Raw genomic sequence first — 20,939 nt, forward strand, 5'->3', positions numbered from 1 at the left:
AGGATCTCCCTAGAGGCTAGAGTCATAGAAGGAACTCGAAATCAGAGAAGTGGTTCTTGAGTTTCTACATGAGTGGCAAAGGGAGAGCCATAAACCCCTTGGCGCTTCAGTCTAACACTAAAGAAGCGCAGAAGTCATGGATTCAAGCCCGGTAGGTGATGAGCAGCTGAAACTGAGTTCCCCAAATCAAGCTAAGGGTTAGAAAACTGACTTCCAGAAACATATACACAAAAAAGAAAGCCAAAAAATATTTTTATTTATTTACTTTTAAACTTTTTTCAAAATTATAGTTGCTTTACAATGTTGTGTTAATTTCAGGTTTAGAGCGAAGTGAATTAGTTATATATATATATATATATATATATATATATATATGCACATATACATATACATACATCCATTTAAAAGATATTTTTAAATGAGTAAGTTTTAAAAGTTTGAAGTATGGCAAGGAAGTATTTGAATGTGTGGTGTAAGACTACAAAATGACATTGAGGAAAAAATAAACAAGGAGATTGAAAAAGCACCAAATGGAAATTTAGCTGTTAAAGTAAAATGCTACAGACAAATTGCTGTCACTTGCTAGATGCCATTGATTATAAGATACACCCTGATACCAGAGGTTAAAATAGAGGAAAAATAAGTATATTAGAACTTATGAAAAACTTATTTGTTTGAATGAGTGAAGTAGGAAGGAGTCATCTCCTATGACTTCAGAGTTTCTAACTTGATTAAAAGAATGATGGTATCTATTATAAGTACAGAATACAAGAGAAAGAATAAGACTCATAGAGGAAAGGATTCCTCCTCACATTTTGTAACTTGTGTGGCATAAGCAAGAAGAATCTTGCAAGGAGAGGGAAGAAACCAGCTATCTAGTCTAAGACCTAGAGTCTATTCCTGAAGTCATCCACATTTTAACTCTCTTATTACTAGGCCACTTTTTCTCTGAGGGTGAACACATCTCCAGCTTTCTCAATTACTGTATGATCCTTGAATTAATCCTTGAATTGCTTGTATTTCTTACTACTGTGCACATACTAGATGCTTCAGAACAGTTTGATTTTAGGAGAATCTTCACTTGATCCCATCATTGAGATGGACATTTTCATTTCCTCAACTTTTTTTCTGTGTTGTTGGATTGTCTCCTTTGGAGATATTTAACATATTATCTGGGCTTCCCTGGTGACTCAGATGGTAAAGAATCTACCTCCAATGTAGGCAATCTGAGCTCGATCCCTGGGTTGAGAAGATCCCCTGGAGGAGGGCATAGCAACCCACTCCAGTATTCTTGCCTGGAGAATCCCTATGGACAGAAAAGTCTGGCAGGCTCACAAAGAGTCCATGGGCTCACAAAGAGTCGGACATGACTGAGTGACTCAGCACAGCACAGAACACAGACAAATTAAACTGCAGGGTGAGTGACAGGTGAAAGTGAGAGTGAAGTTGCTCATTTGTGTCCAACTCTTTGAGACCCCATGGACTGTAGCCTGCCAGGCTTCTCTGTCCATGGGATTTTCCAGGCAAGAGTACTGGAGTGGATTGCCATTTCCTTCTCCAGGGGATCTTCCACACCCAGGGATCAAACCAGGGTCTCTCGCATTGTAGGCAGATGCTTTTACCATCTGAGCCAGCAGGGAAGTCAGCAGAGGAACAGTGCATATAGGAATATAACATAAGCCCCGACACAGGGAAAGAGAGAGATGGAAAATAGACGGAAGTTGAAAGAAACGTAGGAAGGAATGAAAAACCCCAACTTCTTTATGAGAATTCCACTTGAGAGAGTCAAGAGAATGGACTAGAAATATAGTTGAAGGGAAAATAGATAATCTTCTAGAAGAATTCCTACCAGACATCTCCCCTCACATTGGCAGAACTGTTACTCTCTGATCTGCCAGGTAAGCCTGATTACTGATGTCACTGTTCTACTATCTCAGAGACCCAGTCTGGAGATTCCAGAAGAGAGTTTCCCACAAGCAAATTCTCTCTACTCTTGAGACCACACCCCAAATATGATATCATGTCTTATCATCCCATCACATTGCTATGTCTCCAATCATATCTGGTTTGGTTTCTTTTCAGAGGGTAGTTAAAGCTTCTTCTGACAAATCACTAGCTTATGAGAGATGGAACTTACAAACAGTAATGACCAGGTTTGGTATAAAGATAGAACTTCCGCAGCCATCAGTCCAGAAAGCCAAACAATAGACTTCAGCAATCACTTTGCCAACAAAGTCCATATATGCAAAGCTATGGTTTTTCCAGTAGTCATGTATGGATGTGAGAGCTGGACTATAAAGGAGGCTGAGGCCCAAAGAATTCACATTTTCGAATTGTGAAGCTGAGGAAGACTCTTAAGAGTCCCTTGGACAGCAAGGAGATCAAACAAGTCAATCCTAAAGGAAATCAACCCTGAATATTCATTAGAAGGATTGACGCTGAAGCTGGAGCTCCAATACTTTGGCCACCTGATGTGAAGAGTTGACTCCCTTGAAAAGACCCTGATGCTGGCAAAGATTGAAGGCAGAAGGAGAAGGGTGTAACAGAGGATGAGATGGTTAGATGGCATCATCAACTCAATGGACATGAGTTTGAGCAAACTCCAGGAGATGGTGAAGGACAGGGAAGTCTGGCGTGCTGCAGTCCACAGGGTCACCAAGAGTTGGACACGACTGAGCAACTAAAAAACAACAATTGAACCAAAATGGCCAGGACTTGATTAATAAGTGACAGCATCTCTAGTTTTTGCCCTGGCTTCCAATTTAGGATCCACCATAGAAAACAAGGGGCTTCCCTTGTGGCTCAGCTGATAAAGAATCCACCTGCAATGTGGGAAACCTGGGTTTGATCCCTGGGTTGGGAAGATCCCCTGGAGAAGGGAAAGGCTACCCACTCCAGTATTCTAGCCTGGAGAACTGCATGGACCGTAGTCCAAGGGATTGCAAAGAGTCAGACATGACTGAGCGACTTTCACTTCTAGAGAAAACAAAATATGCACCCGTAGCCAGTCACAGGGATGCTCTGCTTCCGGTGAGCCACCTCCAGCTTCCCCACGCCCCCAGCTTCCATCAGGACACACCTGGAGCCATGCCTTTCTCCACTCAGAAGCCCCCCAGCGCTCCTCTGCCTACCGTGGAGTCTCTGACAGAATGCAAGTGATGGTGGCTGACTGTCGCCACTGAAGCTCTGAATAGAGAGCCTCTGCTTGTCCTCACCTGGGCTTCTCAGAGGGTGCACTGGTAAAGAATCTGCCTGCCGACGCAGGAGATGTGGGTTTGATCCCTGGGTTGGCAAGATTCCCTGAAAGAGGAAATGGCAACTCTCTCCAGCATTCTCGCCTGGGAAATCCCGTGGATCGAGAAGCCTGGCAGGCTACAGTCCATGGGGTTGCAAAGATTTGGACAGGACTGAGTGACTGAGCAAACACACACACTTGTCCTCAATTGCATCATTTTTGTTCATTTCCACACTTGCTTATTTTAGCTTTTACACAAATGAATTTTTTCCCTCTAAAACTGAATTATTTCACCCTCCAAAATTAATATGAAGAAAATATGTAAATTTAAAAATTTAATTCTTGGTTATAGACAATTTTCTTCACACTGCATTCTTTTCTTGCTTGCCCTGGGTACATGAATTTGGCTTGTAGGTCCACCAACTTACTCCTAGTCCTATGAACCATGACCTGCCTGTTAGGAATTTAGTGTCTGTTGAAGACTGATGCCCAGATCCAAAAAAAATCGTTACAAAGTCATTGATTTTTTAAGATACATGCATTTCAATCCATTTCAGTTATTATCCTTTTTGGTGCCCAAATTGTCCTGTTTGAGGCCAATATGGGAGCAGCTTCGGGGGCCTCTTTGCCCTTTCAGCATAACCAGCACTCTGTATTTTCTGAGCTGGCAGGATGTCCCAGTGCCTCATCTGAATTTACTCCCCCTGATCTGGAATCAGTGGTTTTTCTCCCAAGCAGACGGCCCTCCCTTTTATCTGCTGCACCCCGGCCCTGAACCGACGTCCCAGAAAAGTTAAGATGTCCCGGCCCTTTCTCTGTAACCAGAACTCTTTGAACCTCAGCCATGACACTTCCAGCAGCTTTGCTGTGAACTACAATCTCTGTTTCTGACACCTTTTTTTTTTTTAATTGGCTTGGGATTAATTGATATTAGCATGATTTATTCCCTCTGAGCCTGGCACACACATGTGTGTAGAAATCCCTGCCTAAGAATCAGATGAAGAGGATTAAAAGGCAACCTTGCCCTCAGTGCTCTGGATAAACAGTCTGAAGAAATAATAACTTGGGGGGGTGAGGAGGAAATTGATCACTAATCCAACCCTTAAGAAAAAAAACAAAAGCTGAGAATGGAAATGAAAATCTTAAAGATTCCTCTCTTCTCATTCTCTAGGGGCACCCAGGTGACAATAAAGGGTATCCCTTCCAGCCAGACCAGATTCACACTCTCTTTGAAGAGAGCAGTCCATTCTTAGCTGACTCACTCCGGGGGTTTAGTTAAGTGCCCACGCAAGTTCCATCGTATCTGGACATTAGTAAGGCGTGTGTTTTGGCAAACAACACCGCATGAAGGCCGAGCTGCCTGATCACTCTGTGATCAGGCCTGTCTGAGCCTCAGGTTCAGTCTGACACAGAAGCCAAAGGCCAAAACTGAACTCTCTGCACTATTTACTTAACAAATAATACAGCTTTGAACACAAGTGGTGTCCATGCCAAAGACTGTCTGTGAGATTAACTGTCAGGGTGTTTTAAAAATCACTTTTCCCTACAGCTCTTTAAAGGAAGCCCAAGAAGTCAGGCAGGTGTCTTGTAGTTTAACACTCAAGGTCCAAGCTTTGTGTATCCCCCAGAGCTGCACCGCCCCCCAGCCCGATCCTAGGTATGGAAGCTGAACTGAGAGGAAAGAGAAGGTGCCGTAGGCAGGAGGGACCCCCGAAACCTCAGTCACCGCCTTGTTCCTGCCCCTCCTAAGAAGGCACCCTGATCTGATGGCCAGTCTGAGCCCACCTTCCTGGAGTTGAAGGGAATAAGCACAGGGCATCATTTCATGGGGGAAAAAAAGACCCAGTAAAGATAAACAAAATCAGAGATTTCCTCAGTGCAGGAAGCCCAAAGAAAGCACCCGTCCGCCCTCCCTCGGCAGGAGGGTTGACGGGGGAGTTGCCCGCCTGCTGGGGTCAGGCCACCCTTGCTTGAGCAGGCAGCACCCAGCTCTCCAGCACCCCAGGGACCCCACCCAGAGTGGTGTGCCAGGCCCTGGACTCTGCAAGTTAAGGGAAGAGAGAAACCAGAGCTGACGTTAGGGCTGTTCCTGGTAGTGAGGAGAATAGACCCCCTGCTACCTGGGATCGGGGATGTTTACTCTGGAAAAGACAATATTCTGAGGTCAAAGAAAGCCCTCTTCCAAACAGGAAGTTCTGCGTAAGAAAGTTTTAACCTAACCTATCCGACCCCAAAGGAAAGAACAGTGTCCAAGCATGTGGAAGGTTCTGGAAGATGACTCCTGATGCTGGATGAGGAAGATCTTTCCAGCAGTTGGTAACGCCCAACCGCGCGGTGGACTCACCTGTACCTGAGGGGAACCAGGCAGGCAAACATTTCTGAGGAAGGACGAACATTTCTGAGGAACTGACGTGTCAGACGGTGCTGTTCCGGTGTCCTCTCAGGTCCTTCTTTCAGAGGGTCTGAAAGGGAAAGTGTTAGTCACTCAGTCGTGTCCGACTCTTTGCGACCCCATAGACTGTAGCCGGCCAGGCTCCTCTGTCCATGGGATTCTCCAGGCAAGAATATGGGGAATGGGTAGCTGTTCCCTTCTCCAGGGGATCTTCCAGATCCAGGGATCAAACCCGGGTCTCCTGAATTGCAGGTGGCTTCTGTATCAGCTGAGCCACTGGGGAAGCCCCCTGGGTCAGGGTTGGCCTCCTGCTGCTGTGGCCCATGTCTGCAGGTGGGCAGCCGGGCAGTGAAGGGGTGCGAGGCGCGTGCAGGATGGGCGGGGACAGCGGGGAGGGGGAAGGGAGGGGTGAAGCATGTCTTGTGGGTGAGGCTGATGGCAGAGGCCACAGTGCCAGGGGGTCCCGAGTGGTCCCGCTCATGAGCTCTCTGACTCAGGCATAGTCACCAGTCTACAAGTTGGGAACCAGCCCAGAGACACGAGACGACCTGCTTCCAATCTTCCCGGTCTCGGGTGGGCTCCAACATACCTAGGGGGCACCACCGGCCAGAGGCCACGTTGCCCTTTTTGTCTCTATCGGGGGTCTACTGCCTACATGCTGGCTTGTCCCTGGGTAGGACTCACACTTCCAAGTGCCCACCAGTGCTCTGGTGGGGAGAGCTCAGAAGTCAGCCTGGGCGCACCTGGCCTTCCTGGGCGCTATCAGAACACAGCATCTGGGGGCAGTGTTTATTTACATTATGAAGGAACCTGATAAAAGATCGAGAAATACTTCCGACTCAACACAATGAATCATCCGATTATACGGATTAAGTGATCATTCAGCGTGGGATCGTATTAGCCTCGTGCCCCACTCCTGGGTGTGTAGACACCCCCACAAAGGAATTGGTGGGTGCCCAAGAGACCCAGGCAGTAAGCGGGGAGTTGCCCCATCACCCTGTTCCCTCCCTCATTGTGTGTGGCTTCGCTGTAGGGTCTGTCACCCGGAGGACGGGTTTTACGGTGGCCATGCTGTGGGCTTTGCCCCTGTTCCAGTCCTTCAATGGGAAAGTGTCAAATGACCGAGTGTAAGTGACCTGAGGCCTTGCCTTCTCCTTATCTGGTCACTTACTGTAAGTAATTCACAGCGAGTTTCAACATCTTTTCTCCGTGGCAAACGGCGTTCTTCTGGCCTCTCACCTGGTGTCCTCTGGCTCATGGCGTGAAGATCTGGTCTCTTGAAGTGGACTGTGTCAAACAGTCAAATCCCGGGTGCAGGGGTTTGTAAGAGGCGGTCAGGACCACCTCTGGGTCTCTGGGAGTGGAGTCGAGTTTTAGGACCTTGGTCACTTTTGAATTCACCCAGTCTCATGTCACTGGGCTTCCCTGCTGGCTCAGCTGGTAAAGAATCCACCTGCAATGCGGGAGACCTGGGTTCGATCCCTGGGCTGGGAAGATCCCCTGGAGAAGGGAAAGGCTACCCAGTCCAGTATTCTGGCCTGGAGAATTCCATGGACTGTATAGTCCATGGGGGTCACAAAGAGTCGGATACAACTGAGCGACTTTCACTTCACTTCACTTCACTTCACTTTATGTCACTTCCAGCCAATGACAAAAGGCAAAGGAGATGTGAGTACATCCTTGCCTTGGGTCTGACTCATCCTTGGTTGACACTTAGGAAGTCTATAAACCGCTCTGACCCTCGTGTCTTCTTCTGTAAATCAGGGACACTCGTATCCACCCTGTGGAAGCGATCTCCTTATTACAGGAAAGACTCGGCTCCCCAGAGCCTGCCTGGAGCACACCACATGCTCAGCACACCCGAGTGTCCTTCTTTCCTCCCTTCCTCCCCATCACGCTCTCTGCCATCTGCCGGTCCTCCTCTGGTTTCCACCCTCGGCAGCTGGGGTGAGAGACAGGGCTGGACGTGGAGGAGTAAGACCAAAGCCCCAGCTGGCCCTGCTGGACTCCTGGGAGGAACCACAGACCTCTCCAGTCTCCCTGAGTCACTCTCAGCAAAGCACAAACCTCGATTGTAGGCTGGAGGGGTCCCCTCGGGGCAGTGAAGGGGACTTCTCGTAGTTCTGGAGGCGAGAACCAGGCTAGTAGGCAGAGAACATGTGGACAGGCATAGTGAAGATGGATCTGCCCATCAATAGCGAGTGTCGGGCAGTGAAGGTGACAGCCTCCAAGGTCCCCTGGCTGTGCATTGAGGATCCTGTCGAGAGATCCACAAGTTTAACAGTGGCGAGATGAGGTGACCACTGGTCCCTGCTAGTTGTTCTCAGCCGGGGAACCACATTCAGGGTGCTCAGCACCCTTGTTCAGAGGAAAAGGTCACATGGCAGAACTGCAGACAGCAACTCTTAAAGCAGTGCTTCATCTTGTGGAGTTCTGGGATTATTTAAGAGACAATGTGATTTGGGGCTAGCAGAAGACTGATCATATATATATAAAACACTGAAAAGAAAAGAGAAAGGAGATGTCCATTGCGGTCATGATAAAGCTCCAACTTACTCCCAGGAATCTAAAGAGAGCAGGCCTGTGTTGGGGGTTTGCATGGTACTGGGTTGGGACCACTGGTATTTCTGGCTCGTTGCTTCTCCAGCACCTGGTCTGGGCCCATGTCTCTCTCTGGGCCCAGTCGTGCCCACCGGGTCTGCCTTCTCTCCAGTGTATAGCGTCTCCTGGCGACTGTTTTATATAAATTGTCCAGGGGTTTTTGTTGTGCTCAGTGGGAAGGAAAAGGCCATCCACTGCATTTTCCTGGAAATGGAAGTTCAAGTGTTGTTTTTCTTATTCAATATCACCTTATCTTTTTGCTGGTTGGCATTCTTTTTCTGCCCTTTATGTTATTTGTGGTTTTTTCATCTCTATTTGAAAAATCTCTCCGCCTCTGGAGATCTCCTGAGCAAAGAACTGGATCCCGTCTCCAGATTCAGGCAACTGGCTGCGGCCTCGTCTCCCTGGAAATCCTTCCTGTCATCTATTATCCAAGATGGATGCAGGACGAGCCATGCATCTCGCAGGGCTGGTGCTTTCAGGTCATGACAGTTTATTCCCTCGGAAGCTGAGACCCCTGCTCACCACTGTCCGCTCTTGGCCTTGGCCAGTTTGGGAACAGCCAGCAATTCAACCCAAGTCTCATTTCTTCTGTTCTCTTTTCTCCTTTGAATGGGCTTCCCTGGTGGCTCAGTGGTAAAGAATCCACCTGCCAATGCAGGAGACATGGGTTCCATCCCTGGGTCAGGAAAATCCCCTGGAGGAGGAAATGGCAACCCACTCCAGTACCCTTGCCTGGAAAAGTCCATGGACAGAGGAGGCTGGCAGGCTACAGTCCACGGGGTCGCAAAAGAGCCAGACAAGATTGAGTGACCGAGCACATCAAACAGTCAGTGGGTAGAACTGCATGGATGAGCTTTGTGCTACAACTTTGTGCCAGAAATACTCCATCAGTTCTTGGTTCTATAGAGTCTAAATCCGCTCACTCAAACAGGGGTCAGTGATGGCAGGAGCCCCACCCCTAGCCTGTCACCATCAAGCAGAGCCCCTCCAGGCGCCCAACAGAACCCAGAGGAGGTAGACAGGGATCCCACAGGCACCCGCGGGTTCTTGCTTCGTTAAAAAAAAAAGATGTTTGCAGCTGCTTTGGGGAGAAGGACGTCTATGAGTCACTACTTTTAGACCCATGCTGTTCTAGCCACAGGAAGACAGACCCTAATAGAAAAAGAAGGAGAAAGCAAACAAAATTGATTTCTGATGTTCTAATAGGCAGATATATCAAGAAGCGACCTTCCAAAAGTGGCAGCTGCCCACCTCCGTGAGGATCCTTCCACCCTCACTCGGGAAAGGTGTTTGCCTGTTTCCCTTGCCCTTGGATGCAGCCAATGCCACCCTAAAGAGTACCCCCAACACACACACACCAATCACAGGCAGAAATAACAAATAAGACAAAAAGACAGCAGAACAAGACCAGCCCTGCCTGCGTCTCCACTTGACCTACATGTGGAGAGGACATATTATTCTTTCCTCACAATCAGGTCAAGCAGTTGCAGGGTTTAAAGGCAAGAATGCCAAATTGTTCTTCTTGAAAGAGCAGAATGGGGAAATCCTGGAAAATCAACACAGGCAGCCCCAGCAGGTGCCAAGCCACGGGTTGCGGTTGGTAGCGGGAGTCCAGCGATCGAGTTCGAGAACCCCCCAAATCCAGACAAGAACTCTGGCTGGAGACTATGATTCACACTGCACTCAGAGCACCCAGTGAGCCCGGCCAAAATCCAGTTCGTTTCCCTGCAACACCTTAGCGAAAAGGTTGGCTGTGTGGGTGAGATATGAATCTATTAATTTCCTGGACGCTCGGTTTACTAAGAGAAAGATTAACAGGGCTGTGATACGTGAAAGCTCTCGAATTTCTCCCCGTGGGGGACATGGGAAGGCTCTTTTGTGGGGCCGAGTGAGGGAGCGACCCACACGCACGGGAGGGATGCGATCGTAAACACAGCATCTCGCCCTGGGACTCTTCAGGGGAACAGCAGGGCTCAGGGGCCAGGGAAGCGCCTGGCTGGGAGTTGGTCCCACCAGCAGAGGTCTGGACCAGAGGCTGGTCCCCTTTCTAAAGTACACTCACCCTTTGACTTTTGGTCGGGGTTTTGCTGAGCTGGCTGCAGCCTGGCTCCAAAACGACAGAGCAGCGCAGGAAAAGAACATCGGGATCTCTCTGCTGGAATCATGCCGACGGTGGACGACATCCTAAAGCACATCGGCGAATTCAACTTTTTCCAGAAACAAACGTTTTTCCTCCTCTGTCTGATCTCGATCGCCTTCACCCCCATCTACGTGGGCATCGTCTTCCTGGGCTTCACCCCGGATCACCGCTGCCGGAGCCCCGGGGTGGCGGAGCTGAGCCGGCGATGCGGCTGGAGCCTGGCGGAGGAGCTCAACTACACGGTGCCGGGCCCGGGGCCGGAGGGCCAGTGCCTCCGCTACGAGGTGGACTGGAACCAGAGCGCCCTCGGCTGCCTGGACCCGCTGGCCGGCCTGGCCGCCAACGGCAGCCCCCTGCCCCTGGGCCCCTGCGACCAGGGCTGGGTGTACGACACCCCCGGCTCCTCCATCGTGACCGAGGTAGGTGACTGTGGGACTTAGAAGAGATGGAGAAAACAAACAGTGCGGCTTTCCTTAAGGAAGAAACCGGGGACGCCCAGACGTGGAGTCAAAGGACCTCATAAAATCCTCCTTTCCAACCAAAACATACAGCCTCTTACTTCTCTAGAGTGTGAGTTAGTTTAAACTTCATATAATGACCATAATGATTCTAGTGTATGCGAGTCTCAGTACAAGAAATAAGCAAAAACATATCAGAATTCCTGGAAATAATGCCAGGAAAGGGGAAATTTCCAAGCCTCAGGCTGAATTTCTGGAACCTGTACCCTCCATCTGCTGTCATACAGACAGACAGACATCTGGCGGCTCACAGAACTCACCTGATTGGTGCCTTACTGTGATACAATGTACTTTTCTCTCAATGGTTGACCTTCTTCTCTTTAGTTTGCTCAAAGTATATATGTCAAACCATTTAGGGTTGGAGCTTTTGCTATGGTACTATTAATTCTTTAAAAACCACACTGGACATTCCTACACTTGTCCTTCCCTTTCAGAAGGTAAAGAATCTTCCTGCAGTGCTGGAGACCCGGGTTCCATCCCTGGTTTGGGAAGATCCCCTGGAAAAGGAAATGGCAACCCACTCCAGTATTCTTGCCTAGAGAATTCCATGGACAGAGGAGACTGGTAGGCTACAAAAAGTCACAAAAAGTTGGACATAACTGAGCAACACCCACTAACACACACACAACTGACATACATCTGACTGTGAGTCCTCTTTTCCATAAAAAGGAAAAAAAATGGAGGCTTGCTGTTTAAAAAAATTTTTATTGGAGTAGAGCCAATTTGCAATATTGTGTTAGTTTCAAGTGCTCAGCAAAGTAAATCACTTACATATATACATACGTTCACTCTTTAGATTCTTTTCCCACAGATTATTACACAATGTTGAGTAGAGTTCCCTGTGCGCTATAGGAGGTCCCTATTATCTATTTTATATACAAAAGTGAGACTTGATTTTATTGGAGGCAAAGCAAAACAGGAGGACAAGATTATTCTACAAAGAAAGCCAGGTGCTTGACTTAAAAGGACCACTTGGACGATGTGAAGATAGTCTGTCTGAACAGACATTGAGGTAGAAGAGACTTTTGTAAGGATGTAAAGTGGTCTGACAGTTACATGAAATGTGAAGGATTGAAGATTTAACACCATACAATTTTAAGAGGCCTTACAACTTGGCTCACCTCACTCATTCATACAGACATGAGGAAACTGAGGCCCAGGGCAGAGGAAAATTTTACCCCAGACACAGAGTAAGAAGGCCTCCCCAGGCGGCTCAGAGGTAAAGACTCTGCCTCCCAGTGCAGGAGACACAGGGGATACGGGTTCAATCCCTGGGTCAGGAAGATCCCCTGGAGGAGGGCATGGCAACCCACTCCGGTATTCTTGCCTGGGAAATCCCACGGACAGAAGAGACTGGCGGGCTACAGTCCATGGGGTCGCAAAGAGCTGGATACGCCTGAGCCTCTGAGCTCACAATGCACGCACAGAGAAAGTTCATTTTAAGCCCTCGAAACCGGATCTCCCAAACTGCAGGCCAGCACAGGCGACTCCTACAACACTGCCTCTTGTTCCAAATGAGAGCAAAGGCCACAGCCAGGAGCAAGATGCTAATTCCCCTAATTTAAAGAGACACCCAACTGCCCAACTTCCTTGAGGCAGCACTTGTATTGTGTCCACACACCTATTTGCCTCTGTGCATTAAAATTAGAAATAGGAATGGTTCATGTATAAGTAATGACCTAATTTCAGCTGATTTAGCCAAAATGGCATACCACCAGGTAGGATGCTAAACAGGCTGCGGGTAAAATCTTCAGATTGTGTAAAGAAAATACAAGCAAGAAAAGAGTTGGGTTATTGTCATCCAGCTACTCCATGCAATACAAGGAGTGCCTCCCACATTTCCTGGGCTGAGTTGTGTCTAACAGGACTTTTGTTTTCTTTCCCTCCCAACTCGGGACCCCTGTGGCCCCTCGCAGTTTAACCTAGTGTGTGCCAACTCCTGGATGCTGGACCTGTTTCAATCGGTGGTGAATGTAGGATTTTTTATCGGTTCTCTGAGTATCGGCTACATAGCAGACAGGTAGGTGTGCCATAGAAGTGGTGGAATTGAAACTGTCGGAGGAGAGCACCCACCCCTGCTTGAATGCCCTACTACCCCACAGCACACTGGCCAAACTTCCCTGGATGGTCACGACAGTCTTAGATGTCTCCTGCCGCTCTGATAGCATGACCACTGTCTGTATTTTCTCATTCTCGGGGCTCATCGAGGGATGTTTCAGCATGGGATGGCAGTGTTTCCTTGTGGGCTATCCAGAAGCTGAGGGTGAGACAGGAGAGATGACAGATGAAAGATGACTGGATCCCTTTCGTAATCCTGATTCTTCCTTTGGCTTCCTGCCATCCCCCTGGTCATCCACCTTCGGGGCCTCTTCCCCCTCCCCTCTCAAGGCCCAGAGCCAGGTAGAATCTTGCTATTGCTCTTACCTGAGTGCAAGGGGATGCAGGATTCCTGAATCGGGGCCCCCAGAGCCAGATGTAATTGTTGAGTTGGCCAATGAGTTCCTTCATGCTTTCCCTTACGATCTTACAGAAAACTTTGAATGAATCTTTTGGTTTACCCAATATATGTGTGGAAGGTGCGATATAACGATGAAAGGGAAGCAGGGTCTCCACACTGACAGAGGTAAATATTCGATTCCATAATGTCACATCCCGAGAGATAAATGAAGGGAGACTTCTCCAGGTGGGACGCATGGCCGGTGGTCCTCTCACCTGGGTCTGAATCTTCAGGAGCTTGTTTTCAGTGGCTCGTATCAATCCAGCCCTTCCTCGGCCTCTTATTTATCCATCGTTTTGTAATCCCACATTCACGGTGCTGAAAGTTCCTCATAATGTGCATCTTTACTCATTGATCTAATTGATCAGTGATCAATTAGCATTATTAGAAGTCCCCTAAAGGGAAAGGGAAAGAAGAGCTTCCCTGGCTGCTCAGGTGGTAGAGAATCTACCTGCAATGTAGGAGACCCAGGTTCGATCCCTGGGTCAGGAAGATCCCCTAGAGAAGGGCGTGGCAACCCACTCCAGTGTTCTTGCCTGGAGAATCCCATGGACAGAGGAGCCTGGTGGGCTATAGTCTGTGGGGTTGCAAAGAGTTGGACATTACTGAGCAACCAACAAAGGGAGAGGAACAGAAAAATTGGCTCTATACTTGATAAACACCTTAGCTAATTTGGCCATCAGAGCTATAATATCAACTGTTTACTGGGTGTGTTTTGTATGCCAGGAAGTGGGTGCAACATTTTAAGCAGTATTATCCTCTTAATATGGAGAAGGAAGTGGCACCCCACTCCAGTGTTCTTGCCTGGAGAATCCCAGGGATGAGGGAGCCTGGTAGGCTGCCGTCTATGGGGTTGCACAGAGTCGGACATGACTGAAGCAACTTAGCAGTAGTAGCATCCTCTTAAATTGTTAGTTACCTAGTGAGATAGTGCTGCATAAATGAGCAATAAATATGTAGTCTCATAATTTATTATGAACTACACATGTTTAATTCTCAAATGAATGGTAAATATGCTTGCTGCCTTCTCCAACCTTATCTTTGGTACAGATAAACCCAAACCTGTGAGCTTAATATGAAACGTAGGTAGAACATTTTGTCTGATGATGCTGCGTTGTCTGTCTGGATTAAAACCGGCAAATGCACTGAAGATGAATAAGGCTGGCTGAATCAGTCATACCTCAGGGGCATCTGAACGTTCATGGCCAGGACTCCCTGTGGCAGCAAGCGGGAGGGGAATGACAGAGGGGGTGCTAGGTCTGAGGCAGCCCCGGGCCTCATGCCTCTTCTGTGACTGCCTGTGCACCCTCTTTGAGAGGCTCTTCTTGGGACTCTGTGTGGCAAAGAGGCTGGTGAGGTGCAAGGGGAGGGCATTTGCTTTCACTAGTATTGCCACCGAACTGAGGGTGGTGGTTTGGAGATGACCCTTTAAGAAGGAAGAAGCACAGTGAGGTACCATTATACGCCAGTCAGGATGGCTGCTATCCAAAAGTCTACAAGCAATAAATGCTGGAGAGGGTGTGGAGAAAAGGGAACCCTCTTACACTGTTGGTGGGAATGCAAACTAGTACAGCCACTATGGAAAACAGTGTGGAGATTTCTTAAAAAGCTGGAAATAGAACTGCCATATGACCCAGCAATACCACTTCTGGGCATACACACCGAGGAAACCAGATCTGAAAGAGACACGTGCACCCCAATGTTCATCGCAGCACTGTTTATAATAGCCAGGACATGGAAGCAACCTAGATGCCCATCAGCAGACCAATGGATAAGGAAGCTGTGGTACATATACACCATGGAATATTACTCAGCCATTAAAGAGAATTCATTTGAATCAGTTCTAATGAGATGGGTGAAACTGGAGCCCATTATACAGAGCGAAGTAAGCCAGAAAGATAAAGACCATTACAGTATACTAACACATATATATGGAATTTAGAAAGATGGTAACGATAACCCTATATGCAAAACAGAAAAAGAGACTCAGATGTATAGAACAGACTTGTGGACTCTGGGAGAAGGCGAGGGTGGGATGTTTCAAGAGAACAGCATCGAAACATGTATATTATCTAGGGTGAAACAGTTCACCAGCCCAGGTTGGGTGCATGAGACAAGTGCTTGGGCCTGGTGCACTGGGAAGACCCAGAGGGATCGGGTGGAGAGGGAGGTGGGAGGGGGGACCGGGATGGGGAATACATGTAAATCCATGGCTAATTCATTTCAATGTATGACAAAAACCACTGCAATGATGTAAAGTAATTAGCCTCCAACTAATAAAAATAAATGGAAAAAAATAAATAAAATTAGGGTAATTATTTAAAAAATAAATAAATAAATAAATAAATAAATAAAGAAGGAAGAAGCACCCAGAGTCCAGAGTCTGCCCTGCTCCAGCGTGTGGCTGTCTGGTGCCCTTGCCCCTGGCTCCCTGTCCACCCCCAGCTTCACTGGAAAGAGTGGACTCTAACACTCAACTTGCCAGCACGGAAGTGAGCAAATAGGTGACTGAGCTTCACAGTTGGTTAAATAAATGAGTTAATTATTCCCATCCCACTCAGAGAGTAGGAGACGGGTTATAATTCTCTCCTGACAGTGCATTCCTGGTTTATAATCCCCAGGCGATTATCCACCTTCTCAGATGACCTCATCATTTTGTTCCCTTTGTTGAAATCTCCTATGTGAAGCTAATTAGTCATCATTCCTCCCCCCACGAGCTGTGAGCATCCCTCTGTTTATTTTTCTTAAACTGTCTGAAGTCTGGCTGGTTATTACCCCTTTCCCTTCTGCTGTGTGTGCAGGTAAGGGTATGGAATAAGACGACTGCCAGAGGGGTCCAGTGAGGACGCTTCATCTTTTGCACACTCAACACCTGTTTCTGAACAACTGTCAGGTTTTATACAATGGTGCAAGAATCTCATGGGAACCCATTTGATGCTACAGATTAAACAAAATAGATTGTTATAAGGAATTTTAAAAAGATGACCTAACAGCTGAAGGGGTGAAGAGCCTTTTAAGAGCTGAAGTGTCTTTTAGAAGAAAGCCAGGAACACCAAGTCAGACTTTCTGAGGGTCAGCTTTGCAAACGGAAGGTGGGAGAGAGGGGGGATATATGCTAGAGAATTTGGAAATAAGCCTTTTGTAAGATGTCTCATTTGTTTCATCACTCAAACCTCCTAAGGAATGACTGTGAGAATCCCTGACACAAAAAAGTAATCGATCAGCAATTCCAGGTTTTTTACTCCAATGATCAGTAATTTAGTGTCAGGCTTATAAATGTTTTATTTTATTTTTTAATTTTTGACCATGGGTCTTAGTCCCCTGACCAGGGATCAAACCCATGCTTCTTGCTTTGGTAGGAAGAGTCTTAACCACTAGATTATCAGAGAAGTCCCATCAGGCTTATGAATGTTTAACAATTGACTCTCTGAAGGAGAAAGCCCCAATTTGTAGGGTTTTCTGGTCTCCATGCTGTCAAAGCTCCCACGGTGGTCCATTTCAAGCTACCAAAGTGAGGTCATGGAACACAGAAATATGTTGGAGAAATATGCACCATCCGATGGCATTTCCACATACAAATATAACAAAAAGATATAAAAGACCTCATGAGCATAGATAAATACTGAAACAGTAAAATAATTAGAAAGAGATGTTTTGCATATTTATTACACTTGTTTTTAACATAACTTACTTTAGAGGAAGTGTATACTTTCATTTTTCATAATGGTGCACTTAACACTCAGCTCACAAATTTTCTGAAAGTCTATCAGTCAGTTCTTGAGAGTCAGCACCTTGCTGTTCAGATTTCCTAATGGAACCAGATCCAAACAGAATCAAAGTCCTGGTGGGTTGCAGTCAAGCTTACCCAACTCTGTGGGATCTTCCAAAATAAGCTGTCCCCTACCTGCTATGTGCCAGTCATTGTACTGGATGTCATGGTGTGTTATATCTCACTTAGGATCCTAACAGCCTTGAAGAGGAGAGTTATTATCCACAGTTTGCACAGGAGGAGCCTGAGGCTCAGTGAAATGAACGCAGCATTTCCCAAATGTTAACATGCATGTCAACCACCTGGGGGGTTTGTTAGAATTACGATTCTGATCCAGTGGGTCTGGAGTGGGCTTGAGTATCTGCCTTTCAAATCACCCACTGGTGATACTCATATCCCCAGGCCACAGTCGGAGTGGCATGTAGCTAAAGGATTTATGAAGCCAGCGGTACTGGAGTCCACCCACTTTCATTGATTTTCTCTCTTTCTTTAATTTAACCACTTAAGTGGTTCTGTTGTAGGAGGGCAGGAAGGTGGGGATGTCTCAAACCAGTCTCCCGAACCTCCAGAATTTCTTCCAGCCCTGCCTTACTGTTTTAATCGCCTTGTGTCCATCTGTGAAATTGTCTCCTAGTGAACTGCATTCCTAGGTTCGAGTTTCTGAAGGTTCGCATGCTCTGAGTTTCAAATGGTGAATGTCCCCTCTCATCAGCCATGGAATTTTGTCACCTAGGGGAGCACGATTGTGGTGCTTTGGGTCACCTGAGTCAACTTTGGAAGTTGAAGAAATCTCATTTGAACACGTGCTTATAAACTCTTTGAGGATAAGTGAAGGGGGTTGGGTAGGAGAACGTGGAAAGAAAGGCTAAAACGTTGTGTTGAGTTGTGACTTTGAAAGACTGTGAATAAAAGGCTAAGAGGGTATACGTTTACAGTGGGGAAACAGTTGACTGAGAATTCAAAAATGATGTCGTCAACACAGTTTTGAGAAGTTTAGCAATTTACATTAATTCCCAAGGAGACTGCTTGATCTTTAAGTTTCAGATTTAAGGCATTAATAATACCCATAAGACAGCTCACAGGATAAGGTTCAGAATATTATCTACAGCCCTTGAGAAAGAACTAAAGGTCTTGACTATGCTTAATGACGACATTATTATTATTTAGTCTCTTTTGACTGCTTTTCTTTGTTTCCGCATTTCGCACTTCTCTGGTTAAACTCATTCTTTGACTAAAGTTTTCTGTAGACGGAAGGCAGGCAGAGGACATGGTGGTGTAAGGTGGGGCCAAGAAGCATGCGGTCCTGTTCTGTTCCCGTAAAGACAAGGTTAAGCTCAGGTTCCCACATTTTCCTGTGCTGAGACACTCCCAGGTCCTTAAACCAACGAAACTCAAGTCCCCATAATAAAATGTACACAAGCGGTCCTGCTAGGGGCCTCCACAACAAAGGCCTAAGGGACGGGAACACACGAGGTGAGGCCACAAACAACCGTTTCCATGGAGACACACAAATACCATGAAGTCCAAAGGCAGCGTTGAAAATGCATAGGGAAATTCACCATACACTGAGTTTTGTTTTTTTCTAAAGCGAAAGCTCCCGGGTGGGCAGTTGAGTCTGTTTGTGGAGAGGCCAAGCTCAGGCGATGATGGAAGGCTTGGATAGGCCCTTGGGCATTCAGGACCAGCGGGGGGCGGGGAGGGGGGCCTCGAAGAATCGCCCACCCCTGTGTGGGGCTGAGAGATGCTGCAGCCCAGAAAGGCAGACCCGAAGTCAGGGATTCTCTTGGAGGGAGTCAATCGGTACCTCTTGAATTTCCATCCTTCAGAGTTGACCCCCACTTTAGTTAGAGTTCCATAGCGTGTGTGAATTTTCTACAACCTTCGTGAATCTAACCTGATGCCACTCCCTCTCTTCGTTTTCTCTTCACAGGTTTGGCCGTAAGCCCTGCCTCTTGATTACAATCCTCATAAACGCTTCGTCTGGAGTGCTCATGGCCATCGCCCCAAACTACACATCGATGCTAATTTTTCGCTTGATCCAAGGACTGGTCAGCAAGGCAGGCTGGTTAATAGGCTACATCCTGAGTAAGAACACTTGTGAATGCAGCTGTGGGAACAAAGGTTGGCTGGCAAAATACAGTCAGTCTGGTGGGGGAAGCTACACAGAAAAGGGGACTCAGCTTCAAGACAACGTTGAAAGATTTTTCTCTCTGTATCAAAAGAATTTCTAAGATCTTTTCAGTACACTCATTCTACATTCCTCCTAGAAAGAAAACAATTAAATAGGAGAGTTAACAGTGTGCCATCCAAATTCTTATATAACGCTTTAGGAATTTTTGTTTTCCGTACCCTAGGGTGTTCCATAGAGAGAAAATCTAGCCTACCAGGCTCTTCTGATTGTTGTTCTGTCACTAAGTTGTGTCCGACTCTTTGCAACTCCATGGGCTGCAGCACACCAGGCTTCCCTGTCCTTCACTGTCTCCCAGAGTTTGCTCAAACTCATGTTCATTGAGTCGGTGATGCCGTCCACCCATCTCATCCTCTGTCATCCCCTTCTCCTCTTGTCCTCAATCTTCCCCAGCATCAGGGTCTTTGCCACCAAGTTGGCTCTTCAAATCAGGTGGCCCAAGAATTGGAGCTTCTGCTTTGGTCCTTCTGATGGATATTCAGAGTTGATTTCCTTTAGGATTGACTGGTTTGAACCCCATGAACTTTAGTACTAGGCTCTACAGAGAGAACATTCAATGAGAAACATGCTAGATTTATAAGAGACTTTATTAGTTTGAGTGCATCCACTCTAGCAAACCACAGTTATCCTCAAATAACAAGCAAGGAAACTGAGGCTACAAGTACTGTGGTCAATCTCGGGTCCTCAGCAAGCCACTTGTAGGACCAGGAATATCATTTACATCCTACTCATTAGGAGCCAGGCCTATGCTTAAGCTCCATGGATTATAGGAGAATATTTGCATTATAGCAGCAGAGCATCTTTAAAGTAATATTTAGAAGAATTACCACACACTTAGATCTTGGGAATTCACTTCATCATTGCTTTTCTTTCAGGTGCATTCAAGTAGCCTCCACACACAGGGAAATGGGCTCTGAAATTTAAATAATAATAATAAATCCTTCATTTCCCACAAGAGAACTAGAATATCTGTACTTAAAAATTGGCTCAGTAAAGGGGCCAATAAATCCAGGGCATTCTATGAGATGAAGAGGAAATGGCGCCTAATACTTTTAGGTGCCGGTCATGGTAGTCACCTGATCTATGTGAGGACAACAAAGAGATTACTGCATGCGGTTACTTGATGAGAAACTTGGTTTCCGAAGGCACAGCATAGAAATACGTAGCATTTGAATTCAAATTTCAGCCTCCTCTCAGTAATTTCCCCTCCAATCCCTCCAATGTCCTCATGGTTCACTTGTCATGCACCTTTTTTCTACTTTTCTGCTTGCTACTCCCAAGACCTCATCCATGACCCCAACCACTTTGAAAGACGGCTGTTTGTATTTATTAAGTATGTACACAATTTCATCTCTCTTTGTAATTACTTTTGGATAGTTCACAGTACTTCATAGGAATAATTTCAGAGAACATTTCTATTTGGTTTACAAATAGTTGAAATCTTTAACACGGTAACCAAACATTTAAAGCAAAACTCCGTGGTTCGTGGAATGTCTGGCATGCCAATTCTAGAATGTCTGTGATATAAAAATGACTATTTCCTAAGTCCATGTACCATGGACTTCATACATCTCTCATGGTGTATAGCATGGGATA

General features: G+C 46.7%; 1 protein-coding gene across 4 annotated transcripts in view; it reads left to right on the top strand.

Annotated features, from left to right (window-relative positions):
- Nucleotides 1-10,157: 10,157 nt before the first annotated feature.
- SLC22A2 (solute carrier family 22 member 2) overlaps nucleotides 10,158-20,939 on the top strand; it is a 39,870-nt gene continuing 29,088 nt past the window's right edge. The window contains exons 1-3 of one of the 4 annotated variants that reach the window (XM_070461472.1): nucleotides 10,158-10,790; nucleotides 12,806-12,909; nucleotides 19,086-19,240. In XM_070461472.1, coding sequence (XP_070317573.1) covers nucleotides 10,395-10,790; nucleotides 12,806-12,909; nucleotides 19,086-19,240 — 655 coding nt within the window. In that variant the 5' untranslated portion in view covers nucleotides 10,158-10,394. The remainder of the gene's footprint in view (nucleotides 10,791-12,805; nucleotides 12,910-19,085; nucleotides 19,241-20,939) is intronic. The other 3 variants (XM_070461470.1, XM_070461471.1, XM_020876584.2) reach the window with 3 other exon arrangements.

This window comes from Odocoileus virginianus, chromosome 34, assembly GCF_023699985.2.
Source record: "Odocoileus virginianus isolate 20LAN1187 ecotype Illinois chromosome 34, Ovbor_1.2, whole genome shotgun sequence".
Lineage (NCBI taxonomy): Eukaryota > Metazoa > Chordata > Mammalia > Artiodactyla > Cervidae > Odocoileus > Odocoileus virginianus.